Source organism: Halichoerus grypus, chromosome 8 (assembly GCF_964656455.1).
Source record: "Halichoerus grypus chromosome 8, mHalGry1.hap1.1, whole genome shotgun sequence".
NCBI classification, from domain to species: Eukaryota; Metazoa; Chordata; class Mammalia; order Carnivora; family Phocidae; genus Halichoerus; species Halichoerus grypus.
Genome location: NC_135719.1, coordinates 34,649,726 through 34,670,247, shown reverse-complemented (window position 1 = coordinate 34,670,247; position 20,522 = coordinate 34,649,726). Strand labels below are relative to the sequence as shown.

General features: G+C 35.4%; 1 protein-coding gene across 7 annotated transcripts in view; it reads left to right on the top strand.

Moving 5' to 3' along the window:
- HERC2 (HECT and RLD domain containing E3 ubiquitin protein ligase 2) overlaps positions 1-20,522 on the top strand; it is a 245,212-nt gene that overhangs the window by 148,594 nt on the left and 76,096 nt on the right. For all 7 annotated transcript variants that reach the window (XR_013450354.1, XM_078079011.1, XM_078079010.1 and 4 more), the window contains exons 51-61: positions 972-1,080; positions 1,214-1,353; positions 8,228-8,418; positions 9,137-9,242; positions 9,328-9,419; positions 12,508-12,683; positions 16,461-16,572; positions 18,027-18,108; positions 18,217-18,360; positions 19,868-19,958; positions 20,248-20,425. Coding sequence is in view for 6 of the 7 variants with exons in the window: in XM_078079011.1 (XP_077935137.1) it covers positions 972-1,080; positions 1,214-1,353; positions 8,228-8,418; positions 9,137-9,242; positions 9,328-9,419; positions 12,508-12,683; positions 16,461-16,572; positions 18,027-18,108; positions 18,217-18,360; positions 19,868-19,958; positions 20,248-20,425 (1,421 nt within the window). In the remaining variant the exon portion in view is untranslated. The remainder of the gene's footprint in view (positions 1-971; positions 1,081-1,213; positions 1,354-8,227; positions 8,419-9,136; positions 9,243-9,327; positions 9,420-12,507; positions 12,684-16,460; positions 16,573-18,026; positions 18,109-18,216; positions 18,361-19,867; positions 19,959-20,247; positions 20,426-20,522) is intronic.

Below are 20,522 nucleotides of genomic sequence, written 5' to 3'. Positions count from 1 at the left end.
ACTATTTCTGTCTCTCTCTCCTCTCTGCTATAATAAAATTTAGGACTAAATTTAAGAAATGGAAATGTGCAAATGATGTGAGTTAAGAACTGGAAACACAAAATTCTTTTCAGTTTATATTTAATGTGATATTATTGAGATTTCAAATCAAACACATGGTATATACTTTAAAAGGTCTCCTATGTCCATTTTAACAATCGCATGAGAAGTAATTAAAAATGCATCCGGTTTTATTTTATCTTTAAACTCTTTTAAGGCCACAGAGAGATCCTGTTTTGTTTTGTTTGAACCTTGTACAAAACTCTTATGGTTGAATAGCTTAGATTAGAAATGGCCATAATGGTGGTGCTTCCCCAATGTGTGGGAGTGTTAGAATGTCTCAAGTTACATAAGAACAAATGGCTTATTTAACATTTTACTTTAACATTTTTCTTTACTTAAGTGGTTCTTAAAAGCTTTATAAGTCAAAACACAGATAAGTTTTAAAAATAAGAACTTGGTTCAGAAGTTAATGTTTGAGTAGCAGAGTGTTCTTACCAAAGGACAAGAGATCTCTTAACATTATTATTGTGATTTTTATTTCCTAAGATACTAAATGGAGTTTTTGACTTGTTGTAATTAAAAACAAAGAAACAAACTTATTGTGGAAAATTTCAGACATATACAAAAGTAGAGAATATAGCATAAAGAACCTCCTTGTGCCCATCACTTGGCTTTAATAGTTGTCAACGCCTGGCCAAAGTTGTTTCATCCATGTTTCCCTCCCTTGATTATTTTGAAGCTAATCCCTAATTGAGGTCATGTGTTAGTTCATCCATAAGTATCTTAGTATGTCTCTCTAAAAGAGAACTACTCTTTGTAAAACGTAAATAACTACAGTATAATTATCATATGATTAGGTATAGTTTAAATTTTAACATTAGGCTTTTATTGGTGACTAAGATGTTTCAGCAGTTTCTATTGTGTCCTAGCTTTCAGTGCAAATGGAAAAGATGTCATTGTCGACTTTCCTCAGCAGTCTCACTGGACTGGGCTGTTGTCAGAAATGGAGTTGGTGCCTAGTGTTCATCCTGGGGTTACGTGAGTTAATTTTTATATTGCTAGATTTGTTTGGGAGGAATCGTTTTCTTTGGAATTAAATTTAATAAATTGCCTTAATTTAATAAATGACGTTATCTTTTTCTTATCAACGCAATGGTTGTTTTAAAAATAGGTGTGATGGCTGTCAGATGTTTCCCATCAATGGATCTAGATTCAAATGCAGGAACTGTGATGACTTTGATTTTTGTGAAACATGTTTCAAGACCAGAAAACACAACACTAGGCATACGTTTGGCAGAATAAATGAACCAGGTATGGTAGAATGGTTATGCTCTTTTTCATTAAAATATTATTAATGAAATCATTATTGTGCACATGTATGTTATTTAGTTTGCTCTTTAAAGTTCATTGTTTATATAGTGAGCACTGCACAGTGTGCACAGTAAAAAAGAAAAATGCACACACTTGAAAACTTGCTGTCTTTTTTTTTTCAAGCAATGAGGGACTACGGGCATTAGAATAACAGGGTTTGTTTGCTTGTATTTCCATAAATAACGTTAAAAGGGTCTCAAGAAACTAAAAAATGTTTTGTTGCATGGGGTGTGGAATTGGATAGATACATGTCTTTTATTATATCTTTTTTTATTGTGGCAGAATATGTACAACACAAAATTCGCCATTTTAATCACTTTGAAGTGTACAATTCAGAGAATGTTGCACAACATCTCCACTATCTATTTCCAAAACTTTTTCACCACTCCAAACAGAAACTCTGTACCATTAAGCGGTAATTCCCCATTTTCCCCTCCCCCAGTCCCTGGGAATTAGCTTGATGACACCAGGTACCACATATAGGTGGAACCAAAATTTGCCTTTTTGTGTCTGGCTTATTTTACTAAGGATTATGTTTCCAGGGTTTTTTCCATGTTGTAACATGTGTCAGAACTTCATTTCTTTTTATGGCTGAATAATCTTTCATACATGCCACATATTGTTTATCTATTCATCTATTAACAAACATTTGGATTGTTTCTACCTTTCAGCTATTATGAATAATGTTACTGTGAACATTGGTGTACAGATCTGTTTGAGTTCTTGTTTTTAAAATTGGGAGTGGAATTGCAGGGTCATATGGTAGTTCTTTGAGGAAACTCCAAAATGTTTTCCAGAGTGGCTGTACCATTTTATATTCCCACCAGCAGTAGATAAGGGTTCCAATTTCTCCATGTCCTCACCAACACTTGTTATTTTTCATGTTTTTTTAAATTACAGCCATCCTAATGGGTGAGAAGTATTATCTTGTGATTTTCATTTCAGTTTCCCTAATGACAAATGACATTGAGCCTCTTTTCATGTCATTTTGACCATTTGTATATCTTTTTGGGGGATATGTCTATTTAAGTCCTTTGCCCACTTTTAAACTCTTGATGTTGAGTTTTAGGAATTCTTTAAGGGACGCTTGGGTGGCTCAGTTGGTTAAGCGTCTGCCTTCGGCTCAGTTCATGATCTCAGGGTCCTGGGATCGAGCCCTATATCAGGCTCCCTGCTGTGGGGAGTCTGCTTCTCCCTCTGCTGCTCCCCAGGCTTGTGCTTTCTCACTTGCGCTCTCGATTGAATAAAATCTTAAAAAAAAAAGAAAAAGGAATTCTTTAAATATTCTGCACATTGAACCGTATCAGGTGATTTGCAAATATGTCATCCCATTCTTTGGGTTATCTTTTCACTTTCTTGATAGGATTCAGTGATGCATAAGTTTTTAATTTTAATGAAGTCCATTTTATCTATTTTTTCTTTTGTTGCCTGTGCATTTGGTGTCATATTTGCTTTCTGTGTCCATTTAAGAGACCATTGCTACATCCAAAGTCATGAAGATTAGCACCTGTTTTTCTTTCTAAGGGGTTATAGTTTTAGCCCTTAAACTTAGGTTTTGATCCATTTTGAGTTAATTTTTGTACTAAGAGTTCAATTTCATTCTTCTACATGTGTGCATCCAGTTTCCCAACACTACTTACTGAAAAGACTGTCCTTTCACCATTGAATGGTCTTGGTACCCTTTTTGAAAATCAGCTGACCATTGATGTGAGAGTTTATTTTTAGGGTCCCAATTCTGTTCTGTTGGTCTATTTGCCTATCCTCATGACAGTAGCAAACCATACATTGTGATTATGTTAGCTTTGTAGTAAGTTTTGATATTGGGAAGTGTGAATCCTCCAAATCTGTTCTTGTTTTTCAAGATTGATTTGACAATTTGGTATCCTTTGAAATTCAGTATAAATTTGGGGATGGATTTTTCTACTTTGGTAAGCAATAGTTTTATAGGAATTGCATTGAATTTGTATGTTGATTTGGGCAGAATTGTCATTTTAATAATATTAAGTTTTCCAGTCCATGAGCAAAGGATATCTTTTCCATTTACTTAGACCTTCTTTCTGCAGTTTTTCTTTCAGCAATGTTTTGTGATTTTTCAGTGTACAAGTCTTGTGCCTTCTTGATTAAATTTATTTCTAAGTATTTTTTATGCCATATTAAACGGAATTCTTAATTTCCCTTTTGGAAATTGTTAGAAATTTGTTGCTAGTATAGAGAAATGTACACTACACTTTTAATACATTTTGTGTGTTGAATTAATATCCAGCAGCTTGGCAGAATTTTATTTGTCTCCTGTAGTTTTTTTTGGTGTGGTTTCTTTTGGGTTTTCTACATATTAGATCATGTTATCTATGAACCAAGATGATTTTACTTCTTCCTTTCCGATTTGGATGCCTTATATTCCTTTTTCCTGCTTTAGCTAGTTCTTCCAGTACTAAGTTCAATAGAAGTAGAAAAGGTGGGCATTCTTGTCTTGCTCCTGAATTTAGGGGGAAAGCTTTAGTCTTTCACTATTGAGTATAATGTTAGCTGTGGGTTTTTCATAAATAGCCTTTCTCATGTTGAGGAAGTTCCTATCTAGTTCTAATTTGTATTATTCTCTTATGTGGGGGACTTATAGAATCTAGTGTTAGCTTCTTTTCAAGGCTAACTTAGAATAATTTCTTTTTTTTTCTTGATCGGCCTGCCATGGGTTTATCAGTTTAATTAGTCTTTTCAGAGAGAGAAATTTTGGCTTTTTTGCTATTTCTCATATCTTTATTATTTCTTTCTTTTTCCTATGGAATTGGGTTTAGGTTGATTCCCCGCCCCCCCCCCCCCCCCCCCGCCCAATCTTGAGGTTAATGCTTATCTCATTTTCTCACTCTGTCTTTTCTAATATATGAGCTTAAAAAGATTTTTAAATTTGTCTTTAAGCAAGGCTTAAGCTGTATCCTGCACTGCTGCCATATAGTGATAGTTCATTACTTATTTCAAAGTATTTTTAAAATTCCCTGAGAATTATTTTTTTGTTTTCATTGGTTTTTAAATTTCCAAACACATCAGCATTTTTACTGGTTTCTGCATTGCATTCAGAATATATGTCCTAATTGACCTTTGACACTTTTTTTGAAACTTGTGTATGATTATATATCTTAGTATATGATGGGATTTTATAAATGCTTTATGTGTGCCTAAAAAAATGTCTCCTGCAGTTCTGTGGCAAAGTTAGTATTTGCTTAGTGTATCTTTATTTATTTACTATTTTTAAAGATTTATTTATTTTAGAGAGAGAGAAAGAGAAGAGAGTGCACGTGAGGGGGGAGGGGCAGAGGGAGAGTTAGAATCTCAAGCAGACTCCCTGCTGAGCACAGAGCCTGACACCGGGCTTGATTCCAGGACCCTGAGATCATTACCTGAGCCCAAATCAAGAGTTGGACACTTAAACGACTGAGCCACCCAGGAGTCCCTTAGTGTATCATTTTTTAGCCTTTTACCCTCAATCATTCTGTATTCCTGTATTTTTGATATATTTCTTACAAGTTGTAAATAGTTTTTTTAAGTTCCAATATGATGATGTATGTCTTTCATATGGATCATTTAGGTATTTAAGGCAATTGCTGATGTATTTTTATTTAAATTGACCACTTCTCAGTGTTTTTTATTTGTTCGGCCTGTTCTCTGTTCTTCTACATTCCATCTTTATTTGGGCTGATACGTTTTTATTATTTAACACCCCAGCCCCTCCCCACTTTTTGGCTTAGAAGTTACACACATTTTTAGTATATATTTAATCTATATAAGTAGTGTATATGTTATACACATTTTTAATAGTAGTTAGAATATTAAAACATCCATTTTTGACTTACCAAAATCTAATATTATTTAGTATTTTTATTCTCTCCTAAGCAATGCAAGGACCTTAGATCCCTTTAACTTTATTTAGCCTCTTTTGATTTAAAATTACCATGTTTTTATTGTGTTTTACAGTTTTACACATACACATTTTTAACATACAAGACATAGCATTGTTATTATATATAGCCAGTATTTAGATTTTTTCACATACTTAATATTTCATTTTTTTCTATGTCTTTCATTTTTTATCTATCATCATTTTTCTCCTGCCTGAAGAATAGCCCTTAATATTTTCCTTAATGCATCTCTGTGGTTATGAATTACATTTTTGTGTGTCTGAAAATGTCTTATTTCTTCTCCATTTTAGAAAAATACTTTCGGGAGGAATTTTCTTTAAAAATATTATTCCATTGTAATTCAGCTTATATTATTTCTGTTGAAGTCAGCTGGAAGTATAGTTATTGTTCCATTAAAGCTAATCAATTTTTGTATTTCCTCTTAGTTTGTTTTTGAGATACTTTTTTGTTTTTATCTTACACAAATTTTACAAGTGCATAGAAATGTGTTTCTTTTTATTTATCTTCCTTGGGGTTAGCAGGACTCTGTATTTTTATTTATTTTTTCTAGCTTTATTTAGCTATAATTGACATATAACATTGTGTAAGCTTAAGATATACAGTATGATGATTTGGTACATGTATATATTGCAAAATAATTACCACAGTGAGGTTAGTTGGTTAGTTAACAAATCCATCATCTCATATAATTATCTGTGTGTGTGTGTGTGTGTGTGTGTGTGTGTGTGTGTTGGGTAGGTAAGAACATTTAAGATCTACTCTCAGCAACTTTCAAAGCAGGACTTTTTAAAAAATCTGTGGCTTGATATCTTTTGTCAGTTCTGGAAATTTTTCAGTCAGTCAGTATTTCTTCAAATATTGTCTGTGTCCTATTATCTCTTCTATTTTTGGGACTCCTTCCACCTGTGTCAGACCTTCTCTCTATCCTGTAAGTCTTTTCACCTTCTCATTTATGTTTTCTAAGCTTTTGCTCCTCGGTTTTTCATTCTAGATATTGTTTAGTAATTCTTTTTTCATCTGAGTCTAGTCTGCTAGTAAACCTATTCACTGAATTCTTATAATTTTAATTACTATATTTAACAGTTCTAATCTTTGTTTTTAAAAGTAGTTTTCAATTCTCTGCTGAAATACTCAGTGTCTTATCTTTTCAAACATAAGTAAGTATGGTTATTTTATTTTATTTTATTTATTTTATTTTTTTTTAAGGGCAGGAAGATGAAATTTTATTTTATTTATTTTTTTTTAATTTTATTTTATTATGTTATGTTAGTCACCATACAATACATCATTAGTTTTTGATGTAGTGATCTACAATTCATTGTTTTCGTATAACAAGTATGGTTATTTTAAAACCTGTGTCTTATAACTCTAATATCTGGAGACTCTGTGGATCTCTTTCTGTTGTCTGTTATTTCTGGTAGTTTTTTTAGTCATGTTATCTAGTCTCATATGCCATTATGTACTGGACATTATATTTAAAAAATTATTTCTTGAATCCATTTGAGGCCTAAGATATTATTCTCCAGAGATTAGAGGAGGGAGGGTTGGTCTTCTAGGTAATTGGGGTAAGTAACTATCTGGGCTCATCTCAGTCCAGTTTCATTGACTGAGATATTTCATGCTAAGCTATAATCTGTAAAAATAAACAGCACTGCATAGTTAATCTTCCTCTTGGGATTTTTCCTGTTGGGATCCTAACCCAAAGTGTGGGGGTTTTATGGCTATCCCCTTCTCTTCTGGTGGGCTCTGGACTCCAGGTCCGGGTCCCCCCTCTCCCCTACCCAAGACTTTGAAAAGTAGCATTTTTTCTTTTTTTGTTTTTTTGGAGGCTTTCTTTACTGACAGTTATCATCAGGGAAGAATAGCTTCGGATACATAGCATTGCTCATCTGGACATCTCTATTCACTTAGCCTTCCTCAGATTCTGGCCGCATAATTCTTTACCATCATGTTATTTCTGATACTTTTAAGATTTATTCATCTTTAAATGTTTTATCTGCTTCTTTTAGTTGTCCTAAATGGGAGGGCTAGATGAATTTCCAGATTTGCCATTCATGGAAGTAGAAACTCTTTACAGATTTGTTTTTGCTTTGCATTGGTAACGGCATTAAAAAAAAAAAAAGATTCTATTTATTTATTTGAGAGAGAGAGAGAGAAAGGGCGCATGTGTGTGTGCAAGTAAGGGGGGAGGGAGAGGGAGAAAGAGAGAGAATCCCAAGCAGACTCCATGCTGAGCATGGGGCTCAATCCCACAACTCTGAGATCATGACCTGAGCAGAAACCAAGAGTCGGATGCTTCACGGACTAAGCCACCCAGGCGCCGCTGTAACAGCATTTTTAATAAGAATGTTTTTTGTTAGGACTGTTATTGAACTCTACATCTCCCCCACCTCGGTTTCTGTGTACCCTTCCATCTGGAAATACGTCACTCTGTTGTTACTTGAGAGTCAAGTAGAATAAATCATAACATTATATGAACTTCATTTCATAAATTGGTATAAAATACATTGGGATTTTTGAAGATGTTTTAGGTATTTATTAGTTCCATTTATTTATTTATTTATTTATTTATTTATTTATTTGAGAGTGAGCAAGCCAGCCCTGGGTAAGGGGGGTTGGAGGAGGGATAGAAGGAGAGGGGGAGAGGGAATCTTAAGCAGGCCCCACACCCAGCATGGAGCCTGATGTGGGGCTTGATCTCACGATCCTGAGACCACAACCTGAGCCGAAATCAAGACTCAGATACTTTACCGAGTGAGCCACCCAGGCTATTAGTTTCTTTTAATTTGAAAACTTACTATTTTCTTGAAGCAGGAAGCTCATCACTAGATAGTATTCTTTATTTCTTGGTTGGGAAGGTTTTGCCCTACATGTATTAACACTGTTCCACCACCATTAAATAGGACAGTCTGCAATATTTTGTGGCCGTTCTGGAAAACAGCTGAAGCGTTGTCACAGCACTCAGCCAGGCATGCTTCTGGATAGCTGGTCCCGGATGGTAAAGAGCCTAAATGTGTCATCTTCTGTGAACCAGGCTTCTCGTCTTATTGATGGCAGTGAGCCCTGCTGGCAGTCATCTGGTTCACAAGGAAAGGTAGTGTGCCATGGGGACACTTCCAGAAATGCTTTTATTTAGATGGCTTTACCTTTTAAGCTTCAAAATGAACTTTGAAAAACCTACTAAGTTATACTGGGATAGCACCTGTCAGTACTGATTTTACATTTTAGTTCATAATTATTTTTATAAAGCTACTGAGTAATAAACCATCCAGTTTTTATTGTTAGAGATTTTAAATGATGTATGTAATAGATTTTATCTAACTGACCAATTGATAGAGAGTGTAATAGGGTGCTGTTATTTTTGTTACTCTCCCACATAAAATGTATGAGTTCAGATTCTGCTTCTGGTGAGCAGTTTTTCTAATATATCTGAACAAATAGGTATTGCTCTTTGGAATGTTATCATAATTGCACTCAAGTGTGGGTGCCCATCATCTGAACTCGTGGTCAGACTTGGAGAGAGGGGCTATTTTTTCCATCTTGACTCCAGTATTTTCTATTACCCACTCCTTGATGGGTATAAAGGGGCCACCCTAGGTCAGGAGTCTGTAAACAAATCATTTCTGGGGTTTAGAGTGAGACTTTCTTTTAATAAACAAGTAAGTAGTGGAATAGAATACTCCTCTCTCTCAGGCCGTATCATATATTTGGATAATCTCATGTAGATCCAAGCTTTAGTGACACTGTTTTAATAGCTAAAATATGGCTGAATTTTATTAACTGAGAATACTTTTTTTTTTTTTTTTTTTAAGCATTGGATTCGTTTGGAGATTTTCCCAGATGTTCTTGTTCATAGATTAAAAATGATAGTTGATCCCGCTGACAGTAGCTACATGCCTTCCCTGGTAGTGGTGTCAGGTAATTGAATTAGTTTACTTAGTATCTTCTCTCATATGATAAAAACTCCTTTGTCTGATTCCTTTATCTCCCTTCTTCCCCCTAGGTGGAAATTCCCTAAATAATCTAATTGAACTAAAGACAATCAATATTAACCCCACTGACACCACAGTGTCCCTTCTGAATGACTGCACAGAGGTAAGTGGAGATGACTCTTTTGGCTGTCTCTATATTAACATTGAGCCTATTTTTCCCCCTGAATTAAGTAATTGTATTTTAAAATTTGACAGGTATACAACTTGAATTTGCTATTTATCAGATCAGCTTAGAAAGGAAACAAAATAAGTTTCATTCTCACTATCTTAAGTGAGAAGTGAGGGTAAAGCTCCTAGCAAAAGTTGTTACTAGGCACTTCAGATTGCTCTTTATATCCAGCACAGGATTGTTTTCATTATGTATCTATTAATGTGTGATGGTTTTTTTCTAACTGCACATATGACACTGAAATTGCTTTTTTGTTTTCATACCTGTTGGCATCAAGTGCTGAGCTGTTTTGATGGGTTATAAGGTAATTTTCAAAATGAATACAGGTTTTTTTATAAATCTTGAAAATGCTATCTGAGAGAATCAATGAAAGTTCTTTTATGTAGTACCTCTATATTACAGAGCAGTGAGACTGTTTCTCAGATCTTTCCATAATCTTTCTACACAGCTGTCAACACTATTTTAATAAATTCAACATACTTGAAATAATACCACCCATACTATTGTCTCATGAGGACTTATTTAATTGGTGCAATGATAGTGGATAAGGATATTAAATGATTGACTTTTATTCATCTAAAGTTTTTTATAAGTGAGTTTATTTTTAAATTATTAAACGTAGTTCACCATTCATTATTATTATTATAATTATCATCATCATTAGTCTGCCCACATAAGGGCAGACAAGTTCAAGGTGGTGCCAGTATGTTACTTAAAAGAAGCTGATACATAGCCATTAGGTTAATTTGTTCATGGATGAAAGGTTTGTAACTTGTGTCCAGTCTATGGGAATTTACCAGCTCCTTTTCCCAGGTCCAAGAATTGATGATCTGGCCTTTATTTCCAATCTTCAATAAGTAGAATTGTGGGACACCATTCATTCTTAAATGTCATTGAACTATTTTGTGATATACCAATTAATACCAGTGGTGTTAATAAATGAATAAACTGGTAAATTATTAAAATGAAAGACAATATTGAGTTTTTCTGAAAAAAGATAATATTGAATTTTAGTGCATTTTATTGGTAACTCATTGCTAGGCAACTGAAAGCAGCTTGTCTAATGTCTTAATTATACTCCTGAATATTTTTATACTTTAAATCATTAACTAGAGTTAATGAAATCAGTAACTAGCTGAGATTATCATTCATAAAAGGTGTATTAATTGTAGTCCAATAAATTTTCAATTCAGAACAGTTTATTACATAATATTTGATAAGTATGGAGTAGTATACAGGATGCATGTGAGAAATATGAAGCGTTGTGAGTAATTGGAAAACTCATGACCCACTCTCCATCGCTCCAACCAATTTAAGAACTAGAATATTAATCATTCTTGGGAAGCCAGTGGACATTCTAGCATTGTCTTTCCTATAAAAATGGCTCATTGTGGTAATTTTCTAACATAACCAAAAATAGAAAGTATACTGACTCCCCCACAAACCTTTGACCCGTCTTCAACAATTATCAACATTTTTGTCAATTGTGTTTCATTTTCTCCTTCCATATGTTCTCCATTTTTTTAATTCCTAGAATGTTGAAAAGCAAGTCCGAGATACGACCTTATCCATATTGTGTACTTCAGTATTAATCTGTAACAAGGACTTAAAAAATGTAACCACAATGCCATTATCACACCTAACAGTTACGCTTTAATATCATATAATATCCAGCCAGTGTTTACATTTTCCCAGTTATAACATAAATATCTTTTTGTAGTTGGTTTATGTGCCTGCACTTTGTACTTCATGTAAGTCTTAATTCTCTTGGTTTTTCCTTGCTAAAGAAGGAAACTGGGTCTTCTTTTCCTGTAGAATAACTCATTTTTTAGTTTGTCTCTTTTATCCCAATGGTTTTCTTCCACCTGTGCTTCCTGTGAGATCATAGGTAGTAGGTCTTGAGGTTTGATCAGGTCCAGTTGAGGCAATAAGAAGTCGCTGGAAGTATGTGTGCTTCGTGCTGAATTACTCTTTGTTCACAGGAAATGCAGGAATAGAGGAATACTGTAAATGCCAAATACAGGATGTGGGGCATTCTGCAGGACAAAGAGCCAACTTTAACAAATGAGTGTCAAAGGCATAACAGGGAGAGGTTGCATTCTGATTTGAACAAGCCAACAATAGAAAAATGTTTATGAGATGATCATAAAAGTTAATCACTGGTAGCATAGTAGATGATATAAGGAATTACTCTTTTAGGTATGATAATAGTAATGTGGATTTTTTTTTTTAAATGCCTGTACTTCAGTGATACATACTGAAGTTTTGAAACAACATGCTGCCTGGAATTTTCTTAATATAATCCATATATGAACAAAATTGCTCATATGTTGATAACTTAGAATTAGGTGATAGTGTTACAGGGCTATTTGTATGATTTTCTCTAATTTACATATATTCAAATATTTTTATTAGTTTTAAAAATTATGAAGGTTCTGAACCACCTGACATTTAATCTCTTTCCTAATACATTTTGATTCAAGAAAGCTTTTTTTTTTTCCCCCGAGAGAGAAACAGAAAGAGAGAGAGAGCCCATGTGCGTGCACATGCAAGTGGGGAGCCAGGCAAGGGCAGAGGGAAAGGGAGAGAGAGAATCCCAAGCAGGCTCCATGCCCAGTGCGGAGCCCGATGTGGGGCTCAGTCTCAGGATCCTGAGATCATGACCTGAGCTGAAATCAAGAGTGCAATGCTTAATGGACTGAGCCACCCAGGTGCCCCTCAAGAAAGCTTTAAGACAGAAAAGTTTGCATCATTCAGTAAAGCTATCATACTGTTTCATTTTAGTAAGAAAATCAATGTGAGTCCCATGCCTTGGATAGAAATACTTGGTGATCAATGACTTCTTTTAATCTGTACTCAATAGTGACTGTTAATTTTGCCTAACTTGCTTGATATTTCCAGAATTTAAGTAAAAGAGCTCTAACTTTCCACACATTCCATGTCTCAAATATGCTGCTCTCCAGTTTAAGTATCTCATGTATTTGATTCTAAAAAGTCTGTAGTTTACTGTTTTTGTGTCTAGTATCACAGGTATATTGAAATTGCTATAAAGCAGTGCAGGAGCTCAGGAATTGATTGTAAAATCCATGGTCTTATCCTGCTGGGACGCATCCGTGCAGAGGAGGAAGATTTGGCTGCAGTTCCTTTCTTAGCCTCAGATAATGAAGAGGAAGAAGACGAAAAAGGCAACAGTGGGAGGTGAGAGCCATTTGTTATTGGTGGTGCTCATTCCAAAATTCTCACTTTTAAAAGTAAATATTTTTCAGAGTCCATCGTCTCTCATGGTTCATCTCCCCCTCCGATTTCCCCCCCTTCATTCTTCCCCTCCTGCTATCTTCTTCTGAGGGTTCTAGAGGGGAGGGGGGTGGTAGGATGGGTTAGCCTGGTGATGGGTATTGGAGAGGGCACGTTCTGCATGGAGCACTGGGTGTTGTGTGCAGGCAGTGAATCGTGGAGCACTGCATCGAAGACTAATGGTGTAATATATGGTGATTAACATAACATAATAACAAAAAAATAAAAATAAAAGTAAATAGAGTATATTTCATAATGAGAGTAGTTTTATGCACCCAGGAATGTAGTAAATTTTAATTGTTTTCAAAAATTTAATTTAAGAGAATGTTTAACGTAGAAACATTATATTTAGATAAATACCATTAAAAAGAAAAATGTTTAATTTTTCTACCTGAAATATCACAGCTAATATTTTGGTATATATCCCTGTAGTTTTCTTTTTATCTGTCTCTAATTGTGTTTTTCTATGAAATGGCATGATATGGTATATATTTTATAGTCTTCTTTGCTGTGCTAAATATTTTATTGTCAGCTTTTAAATTAAAATTTATTATGATAAAATATACATAACATAAAATGTATCCTCTTAACTATTTTTAAATGTCTAGTTCTGTGGCATTAAGTACATTCACGTTATTGTGCAATTGTGAGCAATATTCATCCCCAAAATACCCATATCATTAGTCTTTTGTTATGTAATTTTCTTGAGGGCAGTATTTCATCTTATGACTACGTTCTCGTTTACTTACTCAATTTGATATTTTGCAAGAGTACTGTAGTGATGACTATTACCATATTTATTCCTTCACCGTCCATCTACTGAACACCTGTTGTGGGCTAAACCCTGTTCTACGTCCTTTGAATGCTGTGGTGAATATGCACAATAAAATAAGACAAACTCATACACATCAGAGTGGCTTTATGACTGTGGGAAGTGCATGAAGGAGAAGTGCACCATCCTTTGATAATCTGCAAAAGAGCATTTATTTGTCAGGAGGACAAGGAAAACTCCCTCTAAAGGCATACTTTCAGGAAAAGTCAGAGTTTTCAAAGCCAGGTGGGCAGAAAAGGTGTTTTTGGCAGGGCAATAGCGTATACCAAGGATGAAGAAAGATACCTGCCAGGTTTCTGCACATTTGCTTCTTTTATTCTAAGATGTTTATGGAGGACTGTTACATGCAGGGGATTGTTCTGAGCCTTGTTCATGGCCCAGGAGAAAACAGTGTAGATAATCACTTTCCTCAGAGAAGTTGTATTTTCCTAGATAAATTGCTAAAAGTAAATGGCTAAGTCAAAGGTTATGCAAAATCAGTTTATGTGTGTTACTGTTGTCCTACTGGTGTAGTCTGATCCTTGCAGATACACGAAGGAGGCAGGTACCATGCTAGCTGAGTTCTTCTGACCACTGCCCTTTGTGCTTTCTAGAGTGTGATGTAAGTAGTCTTTTAGAAAGACTGCCTCTTACTGCTATTAAAGCACATTCTCTTAATCATGAATGGGTGGCAACTGTGATAATAAATCAGGTTATTCTAGGGTTCTGTGATCTTGGGTTTGGATTCTGTCCTGTTTTATTTTGGAAACTTTGCATTGAAACTGAAAAGAAAATAATATATATAACATTACCTCATCTAGAATATATGTTGTACTATATGTTATGATTCAAACTGATGGTAAGGAAGGAAAATACCAGTTCACTTAAATGAATCATTGAGATTTTCAAGAGAAAGTATTATAGGTTTGTATATACTTATTCAGTAACTACGAAAATGAATTGGACAAATACATAAATACATGTATATATGAGATAATGAAAAAAGTTTGAGCTTTTACTCATTGATTAAATTTTTACATAATTGAATACATTAACAAAAGATTTCTAGGTATTTGAATGTAATGTTTTTCTTTTCCAGTCAGATCTTAATTAGCTAATAATTTCAGGGTGAATAAGTGGTCCCAGCAGTCTCCCACAGAGCACACACACAACTGGTGTATGCCCACACTGATGACCTGCTGGCCTCCATTCTGACTGGTTGATAATTACGTGGTACCAGTCATTACATATCTTGAATATCACTCTTGGTGTCCAATACATATTTTTGACTAAAAACGTGTTACAGGGTATATCAAGTATAGATAGTCTGTGATTTATTTGACTTGCAAGTTTTTGACTTTACAATAGTGCAAAAGTGACACACATTCCATAGAAACCGAACTTAGAATTTTGATCTTTTCCTGAGTTAGTAATATGTGGTACAATCCTCTCTTTTAACACTGGGCAGCAGCAGCGAGCTATATAGCTCTCAGCCATGTAATCACAGGGGTAAATAACCAATATACTTATTATAGCCATTCTGTACCCGTACCATACTTTCACTTTCAGTATAGTATTCAAGAAATTACATGAGATATTCAACACTTCATTATAAAATAGGCTTTGTGTTAGATGATTTTGTCCAACTGTAGACTAATGTAAATGTTCTCAGCATGTTCAAGGTAGGCAAGGCTAAGCTATGATGTTGAGTAGGTTAGGTGCATTTTTAAAATACTTTTCAACTTAACAATATTTTCAATTTATGATGAGTTTATTGAGGTAAAATACTATTGTAGGTAGAGGAAGATCTGTAATTACAGTGTACATATACTTGCTCTTTTGTGCCTGGTATCAGATGAAAGGATTTTCCTACATTTTAATCCCCAGACCATAAAATTTTGATCCCTTAATATAAATATTCATTAGTATATATATGTTCAAAAATCTTACCTATCTAGAACCTAGTCTCTGGAGCCGTTGGTTGTCCATCCTTGTTAATAAAAATAGAACAAAAGCAAATAAAAAGCCAAAAACCTCAAACACAGGTTCCTTAGTACCTGGTATCAACTAACAACCAAGAAAATCTAGCACTGTCCCATGTACTTGGTGGTCTCAAGTTCAAGAATTTAGCAATAAGCATTTAAACTTCCAACCCATTGAGGGCAGGTCAGGAGATAGAATGAACAAGGTGGTGGGAGCCAGCTGCCAGAGTTATGCTTCAGAAGCCTTGGGGTACGGGGCAGGCCTCTCAGGAGAGAAAGGAGGTAGGGGACCTCTAGTCCAGCTGGCCTATATGGTGGGCAGAAGGTGTGAAGGAAGAAAATTGCATTTTGCTTTGGGACTTGTAACTGTGTTAGAGTACCTCAAAAGTTGTATGATTTTATCTATTTTATTAGTTCTTTGAGGGAAAAAAATTACCAGATGTTTAGGTTTAAGGACTTTGCCAAAATGCCAGGCCCAGTGGTGACTCCTAGGACCATTTAATCAGTGTTTTCTGCATTTAACATCTGTAGTAAATATGTGTTGACACATTGGGTGGGAATATCTGTGAATCAGTAAAACAGCTGTTGTGTTCAAGTTGGTGTATAAGAAGAAAAGAGCTGCACAGTGTGTCATAGAAAAGTCTCCACCAAAAACAAGGCTAGAATTAAATAATAGTATTAAAAGGTAGCATGCTGGTATCTAGAAATTTTGACCCTCTGGTACACTAACTTGTGTATTTACTTGAGGTTTCATTGTATTAAAACAAAACTTTAAGAGTTTCTGATAGTAATCAGCAAACTTTACTTGCTTGAGGTTGCTTTCCTTTTTGTTAAAAAAAATATTTTTATGTTGAATGACCTCTATTTCTGTCTTTTTTGTTTGGTTAGCCTTATTAGAAAGAAGACTGCAGGGCTGGAATCGGCAGCTACAATAAGAACCAAGGTGTTTGTGTGGGGACTGAATGACAAGGACCAGCTGGGCGGCCTGAAGGGCTCTAAGGTATTCCCCCTCTTCCTGAAGTTCCTATGTTACCTGTCATCCCATGATTGAGGAGGAGCTTTGCTGGTGCCTTTGCCCTAGAGAGGCTCAGTAATAATTAGACCTCTTCTAAGGTTTTTATGATTATTTACCTTCTATAAGTTGTTTTTTAAATTGACTTTTCTGAAGAAATTCTCGATGTGAACTTGTCATTATTATCAAATTTAGTTTCTGTTAAAGCCTCTGTCCTTGGAAAATAGTGCATGTTAGATGTAGTTGTATTATTGCTGTTCTATAAACTAGAAAATACACTTTTGAAAAGATTCAACAAGCATATAGATGAAAATTATAGACTGTAATTATATTTATTTTGCCATCAATACAATAAGCATTTTTGCTTACCATGAACAAAATAATGTGTAAAAAATGCTGTAGTGGTGTGAAGATGAGCAAGATATCATTTAAAGAGTAGATACAACAAATGATGCATTTGAACTAGAGTTGAATTCAGTATCTATTTATGTTACTTAGTGTCTCTTAACTGAGGAGCCACAAAACAAACACCTCCAAGTTTTAGTGCCTGGAAACAGTTTCTCTTCAGTGAGTGTCTCTGCTTCCTTTTAGTATTCTGTGAAACTTCACCCATCATGAAATCCCTTATTACCTGCATTGTTGAGAAGCTGAGAAGGAAAGTTAGAACTCATTTTAAGTCTCTCCTTTCAAGTACAACAAATTTTCATCTTTATTTGAACAGCCTTGAATGCATTTGTGTTTTAAGGCCCGTAGACTCCATTTGGAGGTGGGTAGGGGGCAGTAAGATCTGGGAGTCTCAGTTGTGATAGTGCAGGGCTGTCTAGGTGATCCTGAGGCACATGGCCCTTTGTTGGAGTTTGTACATGAAGGGTAGATTTCTTGCACTGTAGTAGTGACTATCTGATAATTTCTAGGAATCATAAAGGGTTTCTTAGACAAGGGCTTAAAGAATTTTAAATTAGGTCACACCCATCTACAATGGGAAATTGAAGTGTATAATTTCTTAGAGATGTCAGAATCAATAAGAATGAGTAGGACAAGACCTGAAATAAGATGTAGTTTACCAGATACTTGGTTATATCTTTACATTATGTATATTTTATTTTTCACCTTTTATTATGGAGCTGTTCAAACATAGCAGGTAGAAAGAATAGGGACCTGAGCCCTCATGTTCCTGTACCAGCTTCAACAGTTAACAGTAGAAGGTCACATTTTTTGTCTTTATTTTATTTATTTATCTTACACCCCCCGCCCCCCATTTAAGGTATATCTCAATATATTCTTTCATCCTTAGAATACTTTAGTGTATCTCTCTAAGAGAAAAGAACTTCATTGGTAAACAGTAATTTCTTATATCATCTAATAAGGATACTTGTAATTTTAAAAGCATAAATAAAATGATCTTTTTCCTTCTTTTGCTTAACAAAAAAATCCTGTTCTAGATAAAGGTTCCTTCATTCTCTGAGACACTGTCTGCTTTGAATGTGGTACAGGTGGCTGGTGGTTCTAAAAGTTTGTTTGCAGGTATGATTATTCTTATACCCAAAATTTTTTATAAATTATGCTTACCACCAAAAACATAGTTGTTATGTTGTGAAAAGTGAGTCTTGTCCTTGCTCTTGTTCTTTGCAGTGACTGTGGAAGGGAAGGTATATGCCTGTGGAGAAGCCACAAATGGCCGACTGGGGCTAGGCATCTCTAGCGGGACTGTGCCCATCCCTCGGCAGATTACAGCTCTTAGCAGTTATGTGGTCAAGAAGGTGGCCGTTCATTCAGGTACCAGGCCAGAGTTGGCACTCATACGCAGATAAACCTGTTGCTCGTGCTCTGCAAATAATTATGGCCTTTAAATAATTTTCCCTAGGGTGTATTCTTTTTCAAGTTTACTTAATTATTAAGAATAAAAGTTGGATAATGTAAATCTCCAGGTGGTCTAGAATTTAATTATTTTGCTACACGAGGCTTTTTAGAGATCAGCAGTTGTTGGCATTCCAGGTGTGTAGGGACTACCCCTCTCCAAGGTGTGGGTTTTCAGTCTCGGAGCTATGGTCTTTGGTTCATGGCATCTTTGAAATCATCATGTTCTGTGCTTAAATACGTGTTATTTTTCTGGTGAAAGAGGCTGTAGCTTTCATCAGATTTCCAAAGTGTCTGTGAACCCCAGTGATAAGAAAGGTTCTTTGAAAACAAATCACATTCTCTCAATTTAGGAAACCTTTACTGAGAATTATTTCGAAGCACTATGCTAGGCCTTTCAGGAATGGAACTAATAAATTAGTTACAAAACTCAGTTCATGCCTGCACTGAATAGGTTTAGGTTTAACCCCATATAAAAGCAAGTCCAAACAGTAGTGGCTTGAGCAAGATAGAATTTTACTTTTCTTCTCTGTAAAAGTCTGGGGATGGGGTCCAGGGCTAGTATGGTAGCTCTGTGCCCATGAGGAGCACAAGCACAGGCTTGCTCTTCTTTCCACCTTCGTTGACAGATGACCATGCAGCTCTGTCTAGGTGAGCACAGACAGATGTGTCCTCCAGCCCACTTAGCCCCTCTAAATAAAGCGCTTTTCAGGAAGCCTCTCTCACTTCTGTTGGATCTCTGTCACCATCTTCTCTGGGTAAGGGACTCTGGGAAGTATAGTTTTTAGCTGAGCACATTGTTACTCTCATTAGTGTGGGTTCTCTTGGTAAAGAATAGGGCAGAATGAATGGTTTGGGGGACTGGGAGCCCAGGAGTTGGCAGGACACAGGTGACAGAGAGAAAAAGCCAGTAAAGATAGTGCTCTTCAGTCTTGGGGCAGAGTAGATGGGCTGGGAGAATGGTCCCCACTGGGGAAGAGCATGACCATGAAAGAATAGGTATAATGCATTAATTGTGAATGATGGTGCTTTTGCTTAAATAACTCCACAGTTGGTGTACATTTCTCTAAAGCTTAATTGCCAGTGCATTTGATAATTTCCCTAATCATAAATGTACTTATTTTTACTTTTTTTCCACCTGAATTTTGATCTTTTATATATTTAACATAACAGGAACCTCATTATTAAACATGGCACTATTTTGCTTCTTCTTTGCAAGTAAAATTCATTCTAGGATTTAAACTTTGTAATTTAATAAAAGTTCACTGACTTTATATATTTTCACCCTGAAATGCTGATCCTATCTACTCATTTATTGAATGCGTATTCATTGAACAAATGCTGCATGCCAGGCAGAGTAAAGTAATAATGCTGTGAACTTTTTGTAAACCAAATTTGGCAGCCCGTATCTGTGTGAATATTACAGGTGGCCGACATGCTACGGCTTTAACTGTTGATGGGAAAGTGTTTTCCTGGGGTGAAGGTGATGATGGCAAACTTGGACACTTCAGCAGAATGTAAGAATATTTTCTTCATTACTTGCTAATAAGAAACGTTACTGATGATAATAGTGAATATCCTTTGGTAGTTATTTTGTAGAAAATTAAATAAGATAGGTCATTCTTGAAAATGGAACCTAAAAATATATTTGTTAAAAATATCTATGAATGTGATTCGGCCTCATGATCTGTTTTAATGTTTGATAGTTAAGTTGATCTACAGATGTGGACCAGTGTAGATGTCCTTTTTTTCTTCTTTAAAAAAGACTGGATTGATTATAGGGAATATTATTTAATCTTGTTTTAGGAACTGTGACAAGCCACGGCTTATAGAGGCCCTGAAAACCAAGCGTATCCGGGATATTGCCTGTGGGAGCTCACACAGTGCAGCCCTCACGTCCAGTGGGGAGCTATACACCTGGGGCCTTGGAGAGTACGGCCGGTTGGGACATGGGGATAATACAACACAACTGAAGCCCAAAATGGTGATTATACACATTTTTGTTGCTTACAGAAAGCTTACCATCTGCTGATTTCAAGAGAAGATAAGCTTCGAGTCTAGGAAAGTTCATAAAGACGTGT